This window comes from Thermobia domestica, chromosome 14 (genome assembly GCF_964235325.1).
Source record: "Thermobia domestica chromosome 14, izTheDome1.hap1.1, whole genome shotgun sequence".
NCBI classification, from domain to species: Eukaryota; Metazoa; Arthropoda; class Insecta; order Zygentoma; family Lepismatidae; genus Thermobia; species Thermobia domestica.
Window position 1 is genome coordinate 9,310,706 of NC_137467.1, and position 18,075 is coordinate 9,328,780.

Here is an 18,075-nt window from a genome sequence, read left to right on the forward strand (position 1 = left end):
GTCAGAAACAATATTAAGTATAGATTATAGTTATCATTCCTTATACTCCAACCTATATTTTATTTAGTTTCTGACTGTACATTCCACTTATCTCCCATAAAAATAGGTATTATAATGGTTGGCTAAGCTGAAATCGGTGTACAATTAATGTTAAAAAAATATATATTTTATAAAACTTTTGATTTCGAGCTTTTTCCTCTAACTTTTCTGACCAGTAGGAACCCTGCATTGATTTTTATTCAGCCCTTAAACATTGACATCAGTCTATCTGCCACCCTGCTCACTTCTTCGCGCTGTAGTGCATCTGTTTAGCCACGCCCCTTCACCACATAGCAACGTCGTGTCTCAAGCCTTCGTTTCATTTGCTTAGACCACAGGCCATAAAATTTGTCCCATGCTTTAGTTACCTGCAAGGAAACTCAAGTACAAGATCTACTCAACTGGGTAAAATAAAAATTCCAACAGAAAAAAAGAAAGTTTTTTATTTTAATGATTTACACGTAGAATCACTGAAAAAAAAAAAAAAAAAGACAAGTCTTGACATAAGTAAGCACGGACGTTCACACTATTAACATATCATGATTCTCCAAAATTCGACAACATAAAATGAAGCTGCACGCTCACACCTGAAGCAAATGAAAACAAAGTAGGTCTAAATGTTCGCTTTCGAATAAAGCGTACGATTTTATCCTTTTTTGTATCGTTATAGTTATTTCAAAGAGCAGTTTGCAATTTTTTTTTTACACTTTCCTAAAATATCTTGTATCAACACAAGAATTTAATTTATCAGAAATTTACAAATCAATTCATTTAATCACAATACTGAAAATAATAAGGAAAAATAATTGATTTATAATAATAAAATGTATATGGTTTTAAGGCTGTATCATTATATCTTCAATTTGAATTCATTACGAATTTTTAAATTTCACATTTCCGTGAATTTTTATAGCATATTCTCCTGTACGACAAAAAAAAAAAAAAAAAGCACAGAGAAATACACGCCACAAAAATAAATAAGAGAATAATACATGTACAATTAAATTCCATTTTACACGTACTGTGTTTGAACCAAAACTTTTTTTTTTTTTTTTTTTTTTTCTGGAGAGTTTTGAAGAAACAAGACAATAATTACCTTTTGGATTATTTGACTTCCAGCAGTCTTTGTGAAATATTAAGATTAAGATACAGTGACATCGTGTACTTTAATTCTACACTGTTTACATGATTATATTAACTGATTCGTGGAAACTGATAAAATATCAAATATAGTACACAGCTTAACTTAGAAAATGTTCAGACCGCCAAGTATACTTAACCCCGGGTACAGTTTATTCCATCAAAGAACTTGCAATATTCCAAGATTTATATGAAAAAAAAGAAGAAAAAAATCTGTACAGAGACGACATTCCGAATTTCACTATTTTAGCATTTCGCAAAAGTTAAGATCCTGACATACTAAAAATAATACAAAATTTACCACTTTTCTTTTGCTTGTTTTTTCATACGTGAAAGAAGATAATGAAATGTAACTTATTACAATCACTGATAATGTTATTCTACAACAGGAAATACGAACTTTAAAGTTTTCAGTGTTGCCATCCATAGAAATTAGTGTTGTGGAAATAACATTTGCTCCAAAATCTCCAGCGACTAGAGGAACAAACTCAACTGCATTTGATTACGTATCATGTTGTTTTGAAATCCTGTGAACTACATTTTAAATAATAGTTACGTTTAGTTTGTAATAAACAAAATAGTTTTACCATACAGTTATTAAAATTAAATAATAATGTTATTTAAAAAGTAGATCACATGATACCAAAACAACGTGATACGTAATCAAATACAGTTGAGTTCGTTCCTCTAGTCGTTATCTTAAATGTTAATCTGGCAACACTGTAATTTCTATGGATGGCAGCACTGAAAGTTCTTCAGGTTCATATTTTCTGTTGTATAATAACATTATCTATGATTGTGGTAAGTTGCATTTCATTATCTCCTTTCACTTATGAGAAACAAGCACAAGAAAAATGGTGAAGTTTGTATTATTTTTAGTATGTCATGCTCTTAACGTACATACCCACTTAAAATACACCAAAGAAGTCATACATACGCATGAACTAAACAGAATATACAATAACGAATCTTTCTCAATATTATATTATATTGTACTATTTATAAAGCATTCAATTATTTCAGAGAATATATATCGTTGTATTTCATTATCTGAATATTCTCAAAATAAAATTTTACTTTATGGTTCTTTATGACGACTTGAAGCCAACTTTTCTCAACTGTCTTCACACTAACAAACCGATTTTTTTTTCTTTCTTTTACAGAAGTTATCACTGATTATTGGAAAACACCCACACTGGGACTCTTTTTCTCTCAATTTGATTACAGAAAATAAACACAGAGATTTAAATAATACTATATAATAAAACTAATATGTTTAAGAACGTTTTACTCTTGCCTTATAGCATCTATAATGTAGACGATTATCGTATATTGTTTGTATACAGGGTGTTTTAAAACAACATCGACAACGTTTCGGAGGTGATTCCTGACACCAAGACAAGTCAAAAAGTATAGACCAACCCGGATGCAGAAATCAGTCATTTCGGAGTTATAGGCTCCCGAAAACATGAAAAAATGAACTTAAAAGGTCCAAAGTTCCACTACTTTAGGACTGATCATAGTCGGGTCAAGACATCACTTAGGAACTAGTATGTGCACAATCGAAAATTACAGGTTTCAGAATCCTGCGGTACTTCCACAACAATTTTTATAGTGGTAGTTGGTGAGTACTTCAAATTATATGCCCGCAGCCAAACTACCTCTTATAAAAAGTGTTGCGTGAGTACCTTAGGATTCTGAAACATGTATTTATGGATAGTTCCTAAGTGAAGTCTTCACCCGACTACGATATGTCCCATAGTTTTGGAGTTATGGACTTTTATACTTCATCTTTTCATGTTTTCGGCAGCCTGTAACTCCCAAAGAAAGCATTTGTGCACCCAGGTTGGTCTATACTTTTTGTCTTATCTTGGTGTCAGGAATCACCTCAGAAATGTTGTTGTTGTTGTTGTTTTGAAACACCCTGTTTATACGATCTGCAACATCAAATTACAAACCCCTCTCAGAATAACTCGTTATCATTATAAATAACAGAAATACTGGTGTCATTTGTAAAATATTCATGCAACAAATCATTGTTCAACTAGTAATCAACTGAAAGACTTACTCATATCACTGTACATATAAACTTCGAGGTATGTAATCTTGATAGTGACTAATAAAACTTTCATGTAATTTTTCGAGAGTATTATTCTTATTTAACGATATGCATGTATCTCAAAATGCAACAAAATTCAAATAGGATCTTAGAATCTCTGTGTAACTTTCTAATTTTTAGACATTTAGTACAGTAAAACCTGTCTTTAATAGACCCTTTATTAAACAAAAAAAACTTGTGTTAAATGGAAATATTCACGGTCCCATGAATTTACTGGCAAAATTCGTGTTAAAATTCCCTTCATTCAACGGAAACTGTATTACGTCGACAACGAAAATCAAAATAAGCCTCTTAACGGAAAATTTCAAGTTTCGGAGTGCAGCATTTAGAAATTTATTAGACATTCTATGGGAGGTTACATATAGTTCTAGCAAAATTACTCAGTGATGTGCAAATCGAAGAAGACACGACAAGTATACATGCTTTAATTGAGAATTAAATAAAAAGTCTGAAAGAAGAAGAGGAGTTGGAGGAAAAAGAGAAATAAGGCATTGAGTAGAAAGAGTGTACGCTACAGACACCAAAATTCTGTCGAAATTTAAAGGAACTCTTATGCTTTACGTCGAAATGACACTGATATGCTTCATGTGGTTTCTCAGGCTAAAGTCTTTGTGTAAAGTTGAGCAGAAAAGCCACGGTGTGTACAGAAAATTCCCCTCGAATATTGGAAAAAGTAAGTTAACGTGTATGCAGTATTTTAAGTTAACGTGTATACAGTGTTTTTTATGTTCATTGTAAATTTTGCTGTATTAATTCGTAGTAGAAATAAATACTACAAATTGACTTACATACTTACAGCATTTTACTTTATTTCAGCATGTCCATTATATGAATGCACTTTTTTCTTCTTGCATAGGTCTACTTTCAATAACCGGAAATTAACAGAAATTTTTGCGAGTCCCGTTCGATTCCGCTAAAGACAGGTTTTACTGTGTAAGTATTGTTATCGAAATGTTCTTGATTAGAAAAAAAAAAAAAATCACCTTTCAACCAAATATGATATTAGACGTTTTGGCAACGAACTGACTACCACCAGAACAATATTTCATGACACTAAATGTTCGAATTATATTTTGAAGTACTAGAAAATTCCGTAGAAACAGCATGAAAATTATTATTATTATTATTGATTGGAGGACTCACAAACAGTTTCAATTAAGAAAGCCACATACTTAAATAGAACATAACAGATATAAATCGGCCTAATTACATGTAAACCAGTACTACAATAACAGAAATTACAGACTTTTTTTCTTTTTTTTTAAAGAAAAAAAAACTTTTATCTAGTTTTGTGCGAAACTAAGCAAGCAACAGTAACTATTATAAATAATATATATATATATATATATATTTGCTTGTTCCTAGGGTGTTGTGTAAAATTAAATAGGAAAAACATGTCGAAAAATGATCATGAACGAAATAGTACATGCATAAATTATATTTACATGTTCAACAAGTCAAATGAATGAATGATGGGAAGGAAAAGCATAATATTATTAAAAACAATGAGAAATCTTCACTTGAAACCTGTGTATACCACAATTATTTCTTAAGAATATTTGCGAAATCAGATGGGCTTAGACATGTCATACATTACAAAACTATTAGATTTTATATGAGCATCAGGAATATATATTAATTTGACAACATTCAAATCGTTGCAGTACTGTTAACATATTACACAGGAGACGAAGAACTGTAACCAGATAATGAGAGGCTTTAAAAATGTCTTTGCATGGATTAGGTCGAAACAGCTAAATTTTAGTTTTTGACAGTTCACATTTTCACCAGGAGGGAAAAGAAAAATATAAACATTTGAAGAACAATTTTTGTCTCACGAGCTATTGTTCCGAATTCAATATTACAAACTGTTATTAAACTCGGAACAATAACACTTATTTTCCTCAGAAAATAATGAGTTTTCGAAATCTAACATTGGCTTAATTTACGATTAGGTAGCAACATACCACTGAAAAGAAACAAAGAAAAACATATGCAATGGTATTGTTTTATCCTCTCTCTTATTTGGCTTCAGTCTGTTTACATATACAGGGTGTTTCAAAACTACACCAACAACGTTTGAGAGGTGATTCCTGACACTAAGATAAAACAAAAAGTATAGACCAACCTTGGTGCACAAATGCTTCCTTTCGGAGTTATGGACTGCCGAAAACATGAAAAAATGAACTTTAAAAAGTCCACAGCTCCAAAACTATAGTACCAACTGTAGTCTGGTCAAGACTTCACTTAGGAACTAATATGTGCGCTATCCAAAAATACATATTTCGGAATCCTAAGGTACTCACGCAACAATTTTTATAGAGGGAGTTTCGTTACGGGCATATAATTTGAAGTACTCACTAACTACCTCGATAAAAATTATTGCGGAAGTACTGCAGGATTCTGAAACATGGATATTTGGATAGTGCACATACTAGTTTCTTAATTAAGTTTTGATCCAACTACGGTAGGTCCCATAGTTTATGAGTTATGGACCTTTAAAGTTCATTTTTTCATGTTTTCGGCAACTTATAACTCCGAAAGGAAGCATTTGTACACCCAGGTCGGTCTATACTTTTTGTCTTATCTTGGTGTCAGGAATCACCTCCCAAACGTTGTCGGTGATGTTTTAAAAATACCCTGTATAATCTATGAACGTGTTAATACATTCAATTCATTCTTTGTTTCCAAAGTAACTTTGTAACAGTAATAGTTGAAATCGTTAAAGTTTGTGAAAACGTAATTTTTAGATCACTCAACCAAGTCAATCATGATATGTTAACAATGTTTACAATATTTCATTGGGAACACATTTGGGGTTCCTTTCCATGAAAAAGTTTCTTGAAGAAATAAAGGAAAAGATTAAACTAATTACACTCTTACAAGAACAAACAAAAAAAAAATATGTTCTACGTATCAACTAACATTTCTTTTTTAACACGTAAAGCAAGAAAACTCTAAGGAACATATTAAATATCTTTCTCGGCTTTGGATTCACTTGTATCCATCACGTATCTTGTAACTCATTTGAAATACTTCACATAAAACACCTGGGATCAACATTTCGGAGCGTAGGTGCTTTGTTAAACAATACATTCTTCTAAACATCATTCTCTGTTTTTAAAAAAAATGACAACACAATATTTACACGTATCGATATACACAAAAGAAACATAAAAAGTCTACAAATGTACTTCATCATACAGTGTTAACAATTTCTAGTGCATTTTTATCGCTGACTAGTTCAGAAAAAAAATATTTTTTTATATATATAATGTACTTCTCATTCATGTTACATTTTTCTCTCTTGAGAACACAAATGGCACACTTACTACAGTCAAGAAATTTCTATGTTGGTAACTTTTTCGCTTTTCTTTGAACAAATGTCTTGTTCTACTGCAACATTAGCACTTTCTTTCGATAAACTTTGTTCTTGCACACTTTTACTATTATCATCATTCGTCGCATTAACAACAGACATTTCACTATTACTACTACTAGCTTCATCTACGGTGAAAGTGTTTTCAGGTACTTGTTTCGTCACAGGAGTTACAATCAGAGCATCTTCTGTAGTCCTGTTGACTGAAGCAGAGGGGATTGTACTGTTTACTTCTGCAGATACAACAGTTTGGGAAATTTCACCCATATCTTTTTCTTTCGGAGGTGCCGATTTCAACACCCGGATCACTGATGCACTTTTCATAGGAATAACTGCGGGCGGGTTGCTTCCCATACCTTTATGCACTATTAACGGAACAGTTTTTACTGTAGACCCGACTGGAAGAGGTCTCAAATGAACATTCGATGCCGGGGACACTGATAATTTACACTGAGATACCGACTCTAATTTTGTTTCTGAAGAAGTTGGTTTGGCAACCATTTTCCCGCCATCAAGTACATACGCAAGTGATGGCATCTTTCCAGTTCCTGGAGCCAATTTGATGAACTTGCCACTCGTTTGAGCTTCACTCAACCCACGCACTGCTAAATTCGTGTCGCCACTACTTTTGGGCTGAACAATTGTATATTTTGGACGAAGTCGAAACACTGGCAAATTGGAGGCTGTTCCCGTTTGGGTGTATATGGGCAGCTGCCCAGCTACATTCACTGGCGCTGCAGAACAGACAGAGCCTGCTTTTGAAGACACAATGTTGACAGATACGGGTAAAGTATTTGCCACTGAAACAACTGCGGAACTTTTTGTTGTTACAAATCCTGATGAGGTACTCATTGTCGTAGACACAAATGGCATGCTTGAAATTGGGACGGAAATGTGTTTTGTCGTTAAAGGATGCGCAACTCCGGTCGGAGACGCCTTTTCACTAAACGGAGGAGAAACTACCGTTGGTTTAGGCCAAAGACGGTAGTATTTTGTTTGCTGACTACCTGCTGTTGATAGGGGCAATTGGGCGAACGTTGGTATATCACTTGGTACTGTTGCCCCTTTTGCAGATACATTTACATTTGGCGGAAAACTACCTAAATTAACAAATTTTAATTGTCTACCTCCTGAAGTAAGAGCTATAAAGTCTCGTTTTGCTGTATTTTCTGCAATATTTGAGTTCATACGATTTACTGTTCTCGGAGTACCTGAGAGGGAAGTACTAGAAATGCTTTTCACACTATTGGTTGTAGTAGTAATATTCGAGCTTGTTTGACCAGGCAGGACGTAGACAGACGTAGGAATATTAGTCGTAACGTTTGATGGGTCAGAAGCAGACACCTGTACCAACGTCTGTTTCAATGGTAATGACATAACCTCTGGTTCCGTTTTCTCACCATTGGAATCTAAATCCACAACAATTGGAGTTACTGACAAACTGTTACTTTCTAACACACTACGCCTTCTTCTAGTTCTTTTGCCACTTGGAACTAGATCTTTAGGAACTGTTTCGGATCGCTTCCTTCGCTGACGTTTGGAACTTTTTATTATTTCCGTAACTTCAACATCGTTCTCTTCCTCCTTGATCGTCTTTGGTTTCGTAAGAGTCACCGGCTCATCACAAGGAATACACGTCACTGTCACATCAGCTTCGACATTTTGCCTGCTAAGCGTCCGATTTTCGCTTTCGTCAGTCCCAGCCTTGACCACAGTTATACTAATCCCATCATCATCATCACCAACGCCAGAGAAATATTTGGAATACTTTTTATTTTCCTTCACAGAGACACGATTCGCATTCACTGAACTCTTGGTGTCCTTCTCAATGATTATATCTTCGTCCTCACCGCAACGAGTGTCTACAACAAAGAAAATGAAAAGAAAGGTCAGTACAGAACCAAGATAAATATTACGAATGAATCTTCCTATAGAACAGAAAAATAAATAAATAAATAAATAAATAAATAAATAAATAAATAAAAATGATTTTAGAAAATCTTTGTTGTTACCGTACATTTCTGACTCGCATTCTTGAAAGGAAGGTTTACGAAAAACCTACAGCACATACTGAGTACATTTTCAAAACTTACAATACAACTACACTAAAAATCGAATCAGATACATACTAGTGCTGTTGAAATTTCAATAGTATTCAATATTCGAACAGTTATTCGGACAAATTCGAATAATTTTAACAGCGCTAATACAGTCCTCCTTTAGTCTTTCTTACTGGAAACTTCAGTGTCATTGTAAACATTGGTGCCCTCAGTTCAACATCCTATGTCGCGAAACCAAAGCGATCGCACTTTTTTTGGGGTACGAAATTGCGGCCAAAAGAACCTTGTCTTTGATTCGGAAATATACGGTCGGTAAGTACATACCAATTTTCAACATTCTAATCTACTGTATAATTATTTCTATTTCTTACATTAATTGTTTAACAATCTTGTTCCATGTACGAGGACTAGTCAAAAACAGAATGTTTTCTTCTTCTTTTTTTTTTTTTTTTCAATTATGGAATACATTAGGCTGAGTCCAGATTAGTGTGGCCTTTCTGAAAGCAGTCTCCGTTGAGTTGAACGCAATTTCCCCCCAACGTCCTGGAACACGTGGTTTTGACATAATCTTCCATCAATCTTAAAATTTCTTCACGACGACCTCTGAAGCCCACACACAGCTCCCTTTTCAGACAAGAGAAAAAGTCACGCAAAGCTAAGTATGGGGAATATGGAGGATATATTCAATGTTTCTGCGAAACAAAGGACTACTTCGTATGTAGGCGACTGGCGAACTGGTGTAGTTTGATCGTACCCTTGCACAAATGCATACACTCGTGCAACAATACATTTAAAGGCCGTGACGAAGTCAAAGTTCACAACAATGGAAGGTGTCAGAAATCTTTGTATAATAATCCATATAATAATAAGATCATTTCCATCTAACAGTTAATCAGCGGTGAATCTACAACATATCACAGAACTGTTGGTAACTGACCAACTCCCGTTGCCATAATAACAACAGCAACAATACATTTAAAGGTCGCAACAAAGTCGAAGTTAGCAATAATGAAAAGTGGCAGAAATTCCTATGTATAATAAAGCACATAACACTAGGATACCATGTACATAATAATCGGATAATGAGCGGTCAGCTAACAACACTTCCACCACTCTGAATTTCGTTATCAAAGAATTACGAGCACTTGAAGGAGGTCATTGAGGTTCGCTCCTTAATAACTCAGTCTTCGCTGATGGAGCCTCGTAAGTTTGTGAATAGAAATTAAGAGGCCTTTTTTGTTGTAAAAATAACTTTAATGTCCGAAAATCCAGAAACAAAAAATGAAATGAAATGAAATCATTAAGTTTAACGTCTCACGGTTATGCCGGTGAGGCTAAAGGAGACGGTGATACTGAGAAATGAGTGAAATGAATAAAGTGGGAGGAAACGGGAGAACCCCGAGGAAACCCACGCACACGGTGTTTGTCCACCACAAAGTCCACACGGCGCGAGCTGGGAAATCCAGAAACAAAAGTTTGTACATGAAAATATTACACATGCTTTCTACAGAAGTTTAATGAAGATTAAATAAATTCACTTGACAACGTTTACCAACATTTTTACCAAATTGGGCACCCCCTTTCAGCACCGAGGCTACATGAGACTGGCATTAAGGTGGCACCTTAAAGCACTTTCGCCGGGAATCGAACCCAAGACTCCGTGCACTATAGGCGCGCGCGCTATCTACTGCACCAGCAGGAAGAGCTACGAGAAACATATGGACAAGAAAGTTTGTCATATGCATACTAAGATATGAAACTAAGATTCATGAAGATCGGATGAGCCCACCTGAGAATGTACAGTTCTGGACACAAAAATTGGGATTGCGTTCCAGAGACTGTCCGAAAAAATGACCCTAGATCCTTACAATTTCCTTTTAGGTCTGGCTTTTTTTCCCCTGCATTTTTGGTAGTCCGGGATGCAAAATTGAACGATAATACTGCAGTATGCATGTGATAATTTCGTTGTAGAACAAACAAAATAGCTATACTACGTATTTTAAATCACAAATGAGCTACATTATTTATAATTTTACTCTACAACAATTAAATAAGTGATGGGAGTAGGCAGAACCGGATTAAGGGAGGGGCTTAGTGGGGCTGTAGCTCCGGGGGCCTTCACTCGGATCAAAATCTCAGCTGGCTGTCCAAAAAGAACCACAAAAGATACCATCAACATCACAAGACAAAATATACCAAAAATATGAGACACAGTCCCTTAACGTTCCAACTGTACTTCACAAAAATGCCATAGGCAAACTCAGTAGGGGCTACATTTTTTTTTCTAGCCTCGGATTCCCAGATGGGTTCATCTGGCCCAGGAGTAGTAGGGAAAATATTGTAACTACAGAGTACAATACTTAACCATCTGCTTTACGCGATTTGGTAACTGTTTCACTGCCAATTCGAGTGTCCTCAAAACATACCTTTGTCTAGTTAACCTTCTTTGATGCCAAAACTAAGGAGTAATTTCTGAAAAGCCCATTGAAGTTACCAGGGTAAAGCCACAATATTTGAAAACATTGTGTCGTTTTCTGATATAACATGTGATCCATTTGACCAATATTTTGCATAAGAGATTAAAAGGGAACTTTATTTTCAGGAAACAAAAGTAAAATCATATTTACTTGCAATGTCAGTATTACAACCTAGTAGAAAATATACCAAAACTTGAATAAATTTTGCAGGGCATAAAGGCGAGTTACTTTTGTTTCTTTCTTTTTTAAGCTCGGCTCTTAAAAAATTATTTTTGTCAGGAAAACAGATAAAGACTTCTGTAATTTATTACTTCTGTAAAGCCCTTCAGCAAGTAACTCTGTAATTAGTATTATAAACATACAAACACGAGAAGAAGGAACTTTAAAATTATGAATCTTTACAAAACATACTGTAAGGATCTCCACCTTTCAGTGTGTACTATTTCAACCACATGTTACATTTATAAAACACGTGCTATTCTTTGTAATCATCAATTCAAGCAGACAACACATGAAATAAACAGGAAGACACGAAGCCTGCACAACGGAACCCGACGAGGAACCAACTACCCAGGAGTCGCCTATAAAAGAGGACGAGATGATGTCCAAACTATCAATCCATTTCAAACTTACTCCTGAACTCGCATTGGGGAAGGAGATTTCTAATCACATGCCACCTCTGGAACTCCTTTGGGCGAAAAGGCTTCCGTGCATACCTCAATTAACCTTTATCATTAGTTAAGAAATAATTAAAAAAAAAAAAAAAAAAAAAACACATTTACAAAGAAATTTTGTAAACTACTTTGTAGAAAACTATTCTTATAATATAATATGGTGATGTGCTAATCCCGGACTATTATTATCTCTACCAATAGACATTGCAATATAATGATTTCTTTGTTACTTCTATCTCTGGTGCGCGAGGTCCCTGAACTTTGTGGTGGACAAACACCATGAGCGTGGGCGTTCTCGGTGTTACTTCATTTCCTCCCATTCTCTTCATTCTACCATTACCTTCCATCGTATTATCTCCGTCTCCTTTAGCCTTGGTGCATATACGTGGATGTTAAACTAAACAAAAAGTTCTTCTAGTTTTAAATTAGACCCAAAAACGGTTTTTAAGATAAATTTCATGGAAATTCTACCTATTGCCAGGAAAAGAAATTGGAATATTTAAAATGCAAGAATAATGCTGATGTTTCATTATGTTAAAATAACCCTTACGCACTTTAAATTAATAGTATCCAACAAGTGAAAGTAAGTATGATTCTTGTAACAGCATTCCTTAGAAGAAGTTCACTAGCTTATATTTATGTATAATTACATCACTTCGCACTTAATAACGATCCTACTTGCGCCGATGAAAATAAATTAGAAATTTTATAATAATAGTGAGAATGTTGACGAGTGGTGAGACTTACCCTAACACCATTGTCAATCATACAACGCTGCCCTTGTTTAATCTTCCTGCGTCAGAATACCGTTGAGAAATGGGGAACGGAGAACTGAAAATGCTGACAACGTAGACTTCTAATTTTTTAGTTCGTAACACTGCACGTAGAAGTCGAAGCTTATACGTTTTCAGAATGGACAGATGTACTACCTAACTCTCTCTCTGATGTCGCACAAGGGTGATTGATTACATTCGTCTCAAATCAGACGTGAAATTTTTTAGGGAGATGCTTATATTCTAGTAAATATGATACGATAGTCTTCGTAATATTGACTTTTTTTTTAAGAAAGAAAAATCAAATGGAGGACGGAACATAAGTTTACGCTGAAAATGGAATCATTCAAATTTTATCGATAGAAATATTGCTTCCTAGTGTATAATTTCGAATCTAAAATTCTTCAAACTCTATTTGCCTCATATACAGAACACTTATTTACTTGATAATACACGCTGAGTTGAGTTGATTTTGAGTTTTTAATGTCCCTTTCAGCAGCGAAGCTATATGAGACGAAACCTACTGATTAACGTGGAATCCGAACTACATGGGATTCGCCGTGTTGATAATACATGTGGCCCCTAGGAATATATTGTTTTTTCTAGTGTCGCAGCTAATGTTATAAATGAATGTATATATTTCATGCACGATATATTTAAAAACCAGTATTAGAATGCAATTTATAAAATGGATCGGCTTACAAAACATGGATGATTTTATATGTATCAGTACAGTTTCGGCCAACATCTGGGAGTGATACCAGTACAGTACTATTCGTCGCGAGGCGTTTGCGCTTGGTTTCTGAGCAAGCTGCAGCCTATAAGCCAAGAATCACAATTAAACGCGCGCCGCCGATTACAGTGGTGCAAAACACGACGCAAGTGGACAGCTGAACAGTGAAAGAGCATCCTATGGGTGACGAATCATGTTATATGTTGTAGCAATCTGACGAGCGTGTATGGGTCAGGCATATGGAAGGGGGGTGCTAGTTAGCGGGATGAATTCTTCCCATTGTGAAATTTGGCAGTGGAGAAACCAGATTGTTGGCTTGTTTCTCATGATTTGGACTGAGATGCCTGGTGCCATGAATGCTGAAGCCTACGACAATTCTCTGCTACCTACCCATTGGCAACAGCTCGGTAGTGAGTCATACATGTTTCAACATGACAATGCCAGCGTACATAAAACGTACGCCTTCATGCAGTGGTTTGAGTAGATTAAGGTGCCAGTTCTGGTCTACATCTAGCCCAAAGAAGCCACTATATCAACCCTATTACACATCTTTGGGATGAATTGGCCGCTGCTTGATCGAAGGACCACAACGTCCCAAAATTAGTACCGCATTGTTCATCATATTGCAACAAGAATACAGAACATTCCCTGCCGCAAAGTCCATCGTCCAAGAATGTCGAGAATGTGGTCATGGCGAATAGTGGATTTACGTTATACTAACTTATCAGCACAAGCTCAGCAAATTCTTTGTGATGCTCGGTCATTAATGGCAATATAATGTATCAAAAAATAGGCCACATATATCTAAAATTATATAACATGTTACCTACTGTAATAAAACTAAGACGAAATATTCTTAAATTTACGAAAAATTAGTCGAATTTACGAATTTTGCAAAAATTGTTTTTATATTGTCGTTTACTTCTGTAAATTTAAATCTAGTGACATGTAATTATGTATGCAATTGCCAAAACCAATGTCAGGTATACAATCTGGGGATGCAATAAAACTAAACTAAGTTGAAACTGAGATGACTCCAAGATATTATTTCTACGTATCGATTTACACAAATTTCGGGAAAGTTAGATTTAAGATATTAACTACTTTGCCCTTTTCAATGGTTATTGTATTTTGGTTTGGTAATAATGTTAATATTAAAAGAAATTATAATTGACATGAGTCTGTGTCGTACTAATTCTACAGTACAAATACTGAGAATTCTACACTTATTATCTGCATAAGAAAGATTCTAGTTATACTTCTAGAAACAGAGGTTGAAATGCAACAGAAAAAGTTCAAAAACACAAATAAAAGAAATTAAGAACCACAGAGAAATTGATTGCTCTATTAGATTTAGGATTTAGATTTCTGGGCTTTTGGAATTTATGGCCATTTAGCCTGTCACGTTTGAGGGATGACGTCATTCGGCGAGCACACTATCCGGGGAAAGGGAAGGAAGGAAGCGGTCTGGGACCTATAAGTTCCGCCCCGGCATTTGCCTCATGTGAATGAGGAAAACTCACAAGAAACGGACATGAACTTGTCATCCGGACATCTGAATCAAACCTAGTCCATTCGATAAACATAACAAAGATATGTTCATGCACAAAAAATTAGGTGCCATGGACAAAGAAGTAATTTGCTGGGGCCCAATAAACCTGTTAGTATAAAGAACATCGTAGACTCGCAATGAAATAACTACTGCATCAACACTGTTTATTGGAAAGTCATGGTTTATATATAGTTCATTCTCTTCAGCATGAAGTAAGCTTTCCAGAGGTGCTATGTATTGGGATCCCTAATGTACTTTTACAGGGAAAATTTGGAGAATATCGGGAAAATTCCATCCAGAAATCCCTCCCATCAAATTTGGAGCCCTTTGGAGACCCCCCTTCCCGGATAAAAGCACACAATCGAAATGTATCTCGAAAAATACTATAGGGGATAAGAAAATGTGTACCAAGTTTTGTATTGATAGACAGAATAGGTATGAGGGAAAAACGTGTATTGGTATACAAGTTTTTCCCTCATATCTGTTCCGTCTATCAATACAAAACTTGGTACACATTTTCTTATCCCCTATAGTATTTTTCGAGATACATTTCGATTGTGTCCTTTATTCGGAGTCACTCCAAAGGGATCCAAATTTGATTGGATTTCTGGAGGGAATTTTCCTGATATTCTTCCAATTTTCCCTCTTCAAGTACATTAGGGGTCCAAATACTTAGCACCTCTGGAAAGCTTGTTTCATGCTAAAGAGAATGAACTATAAACGATGGCTTTATAATGAACAGTGTTGATGCAATAGTTATTTCACTGCTAGTCTACGATTTTCTTTATACTAACAGGGTTAATGGGCCCCAGGGACTTATTCCGTTGTCCATGGCACCTAATTTTTAGTGCATTAACATATCTTTCTTATGCTTATCGAATGTCTAGGTTTGATTTGGATGTCCGGATGACAGATTCATGTCCGTTTCTTGTCAGGAAAGCCTCATTCAGGATGGCTGGCCCGAAAAAGCTTTTTACACTTTTTCGATGAAGTGCCCCCAACGGGAATCGAGCCCGGGACCGCTCAAGCCTACTCTATTTGAGTGTAAACTACGGGAGCAAGAGTATGCACAATCATATGAACTCAGCAGACAAAATTCAATGTTGAGTCACATTCACAATAATTGAATTCCTTGCTTCAATTTGAAAACCCTTGTATCTTTTGTAGAATTACACAATTTAACGGAGTACGTCCCTATATACACCAGAGGAAATGCATTTCAAAGACACCCAATGGAGTGCTCGGATAAGACCCAAAAGTTAATACACAAGAAGACGACAGGAATGGCAATCATGGGACTTCTTGAACATGTTATACAGGGTGTTAAACAAGCAGTGTTCAAATTTTTGTCAAATGGATGTAACACCCAAACTTTCAAGGCCCTTTCAACATTTCTTGCCCTCTTTTACGTTTATTTAAATTCTCGTAGCCTACAAATTTCAGTCCAATGAGCAGGTCCCTGCGTTCTACAAATATGAACAAGATCTTCTCATTTTGGTCTACGTCGAGAATCCGCAATGGGTTCAATGTCTCATATTCTACACGAAACTAATTTATCATTTAAGAAAACTTCACTCATCTCTTTAACCATTTCCATTTCAGTCTTAATGAATACTGCCCCGAATAAACGGTTGGTTTAAAGGGACAAGTTTTGCCAATAGATGTCACTACAGTCTTGTCTCTCTCATGTATTTTTTACCTCTCACGAAAATTCACGATTTCTCTTACAAATTCAACGTACAGACTTCAAATTTTTAGAGAAGGAACTTCATAGCCTATCGAAGGCAACAATCCGCACCAATTTTCTATTTAGAATTTTCTTCATTGTTGAAATGGATATCCAAACCTTTAACAGTATAGCTGTTTCAACAATGAAGAAAATTCTAAATAAAAAATCGGCACGGATTGTTGTCTTCGATAGGTTATGAAGTTCTTTCTCCAAAAATTTGAAAAAAAAAGAAAGAAATCTTTGTTTTACGTCCCACGATTATGCCGGTTAGGCTAAAGGAGACGGCGATGACGAGAAATGAATGAAATGGTGGAATGAAGAAAGTGGAAGGAAACGGGAGAACCCCGAGAAAACCCACGAGCACGGTGTTTTCCACCACAAAGTCCACACGGCGCGAGCTGGGATCGAACCAGGGACCGCAAGCACCTCTAAAAATTTGAAGTCTAGGTTGAAATTTGTAAGAGAAATTGTAAATTTTCGTGAAAGTTAAAAAAATCCATGAGAGAAATAAGAAGACTGTAGTGACATCTATTGGCAAAACGTGTCTCTTTACACCAACCTTAATTGGACATGCAGCATACATGATTTAACACAGAGCTTGCATATTTCATATCTGCACTTCAACAATGAACGTAACGAACACAAATCGTTTGCACCTTGTTAAGTCATTTTCATTAGAAAACCTCTGAAATATAACAAAATAATAATAATACCTGAGACCTTTAGCTAAAGACACACTCATCCCAGTTAGCAGTAATGTTAAGTGAAGAACTCACACTTTGTGCACCAGACCTACATACATACAGTGAATAGCAGTGCTTTTCGAAATGAAAGCTTTTATGTTCACATACCTTTATTAACGATACAACACTCTTCGCAAAGTTATTTGAACATTGTTCGTAGCTCGGTAATATCAAGGAGCTGTGAAAAAAGTAACGAAATACGAGCTAAACAAAGAACTTACCGTCTGATGATACTTTATAATTATAATAATTTGGGAGGTACAATACAAATCTTCTGACGAGTTTATTTATTTATTTATTTATTTATTCTAAAACTTGCTGAAGCAGAAGCAATTGTAGATACCTTTAAGTGTAATGAATAACGTCACAAGTTCCTTTTACTTGCTCCAATAAATCTTACGTTTTCGTTAATAAGACAGGTGTCTTAAGGCACTATTCTATATCTTGGAATAATTAAACTGAACAGTTAACATATACTCAATAGAAGTCTGCATGGGCTCGGGTCGAGCCTGCTGGCCCAGACCCGGCCCGGGCCGAACTCGGGCCTACAAAGCATATATCACATCAGGCCATAAATTTTTAAGTATACAAAAATATTTCTCGGGCCATTTCGGGCCTAACTTTCTAAATATACTGTACAATGATATTTATCGGACC

General features: G+C 35.5%; 1 protein-coding gene across 4 annotated transcripts in view; it reads right to left on the minus strand.

Annotated features, from left to right (window-relative positions):
• Positions 1-464: 464 nt before the first annotated feature.
• Positions 465-18,075, minus strand: part of LOC145669507 (uncharacterized) — a 167,870-nt gene continuing 150,259 nt past the window's right edge. For 3 of the 4 annotated variants that reach the window (XM_081737690.1, XM_081737691.1, XM_081737689.1), the window contains exon 7: positions 465-8,539. In XM_081737690.1, the coding sequence (XP_081593816.1) occupies positions 6,636-8,539 (1,904 nt within the window). In that variant the 3' untranslated portion in view covers positions 465-6,635. Of the gene's footprint in view, positions 8,540-17,526; positions 17,597-18,075 lie in introns of all 4 variants that reach the window. The other variant, XR_014128203.1, reaches the window with a different exon arrangement.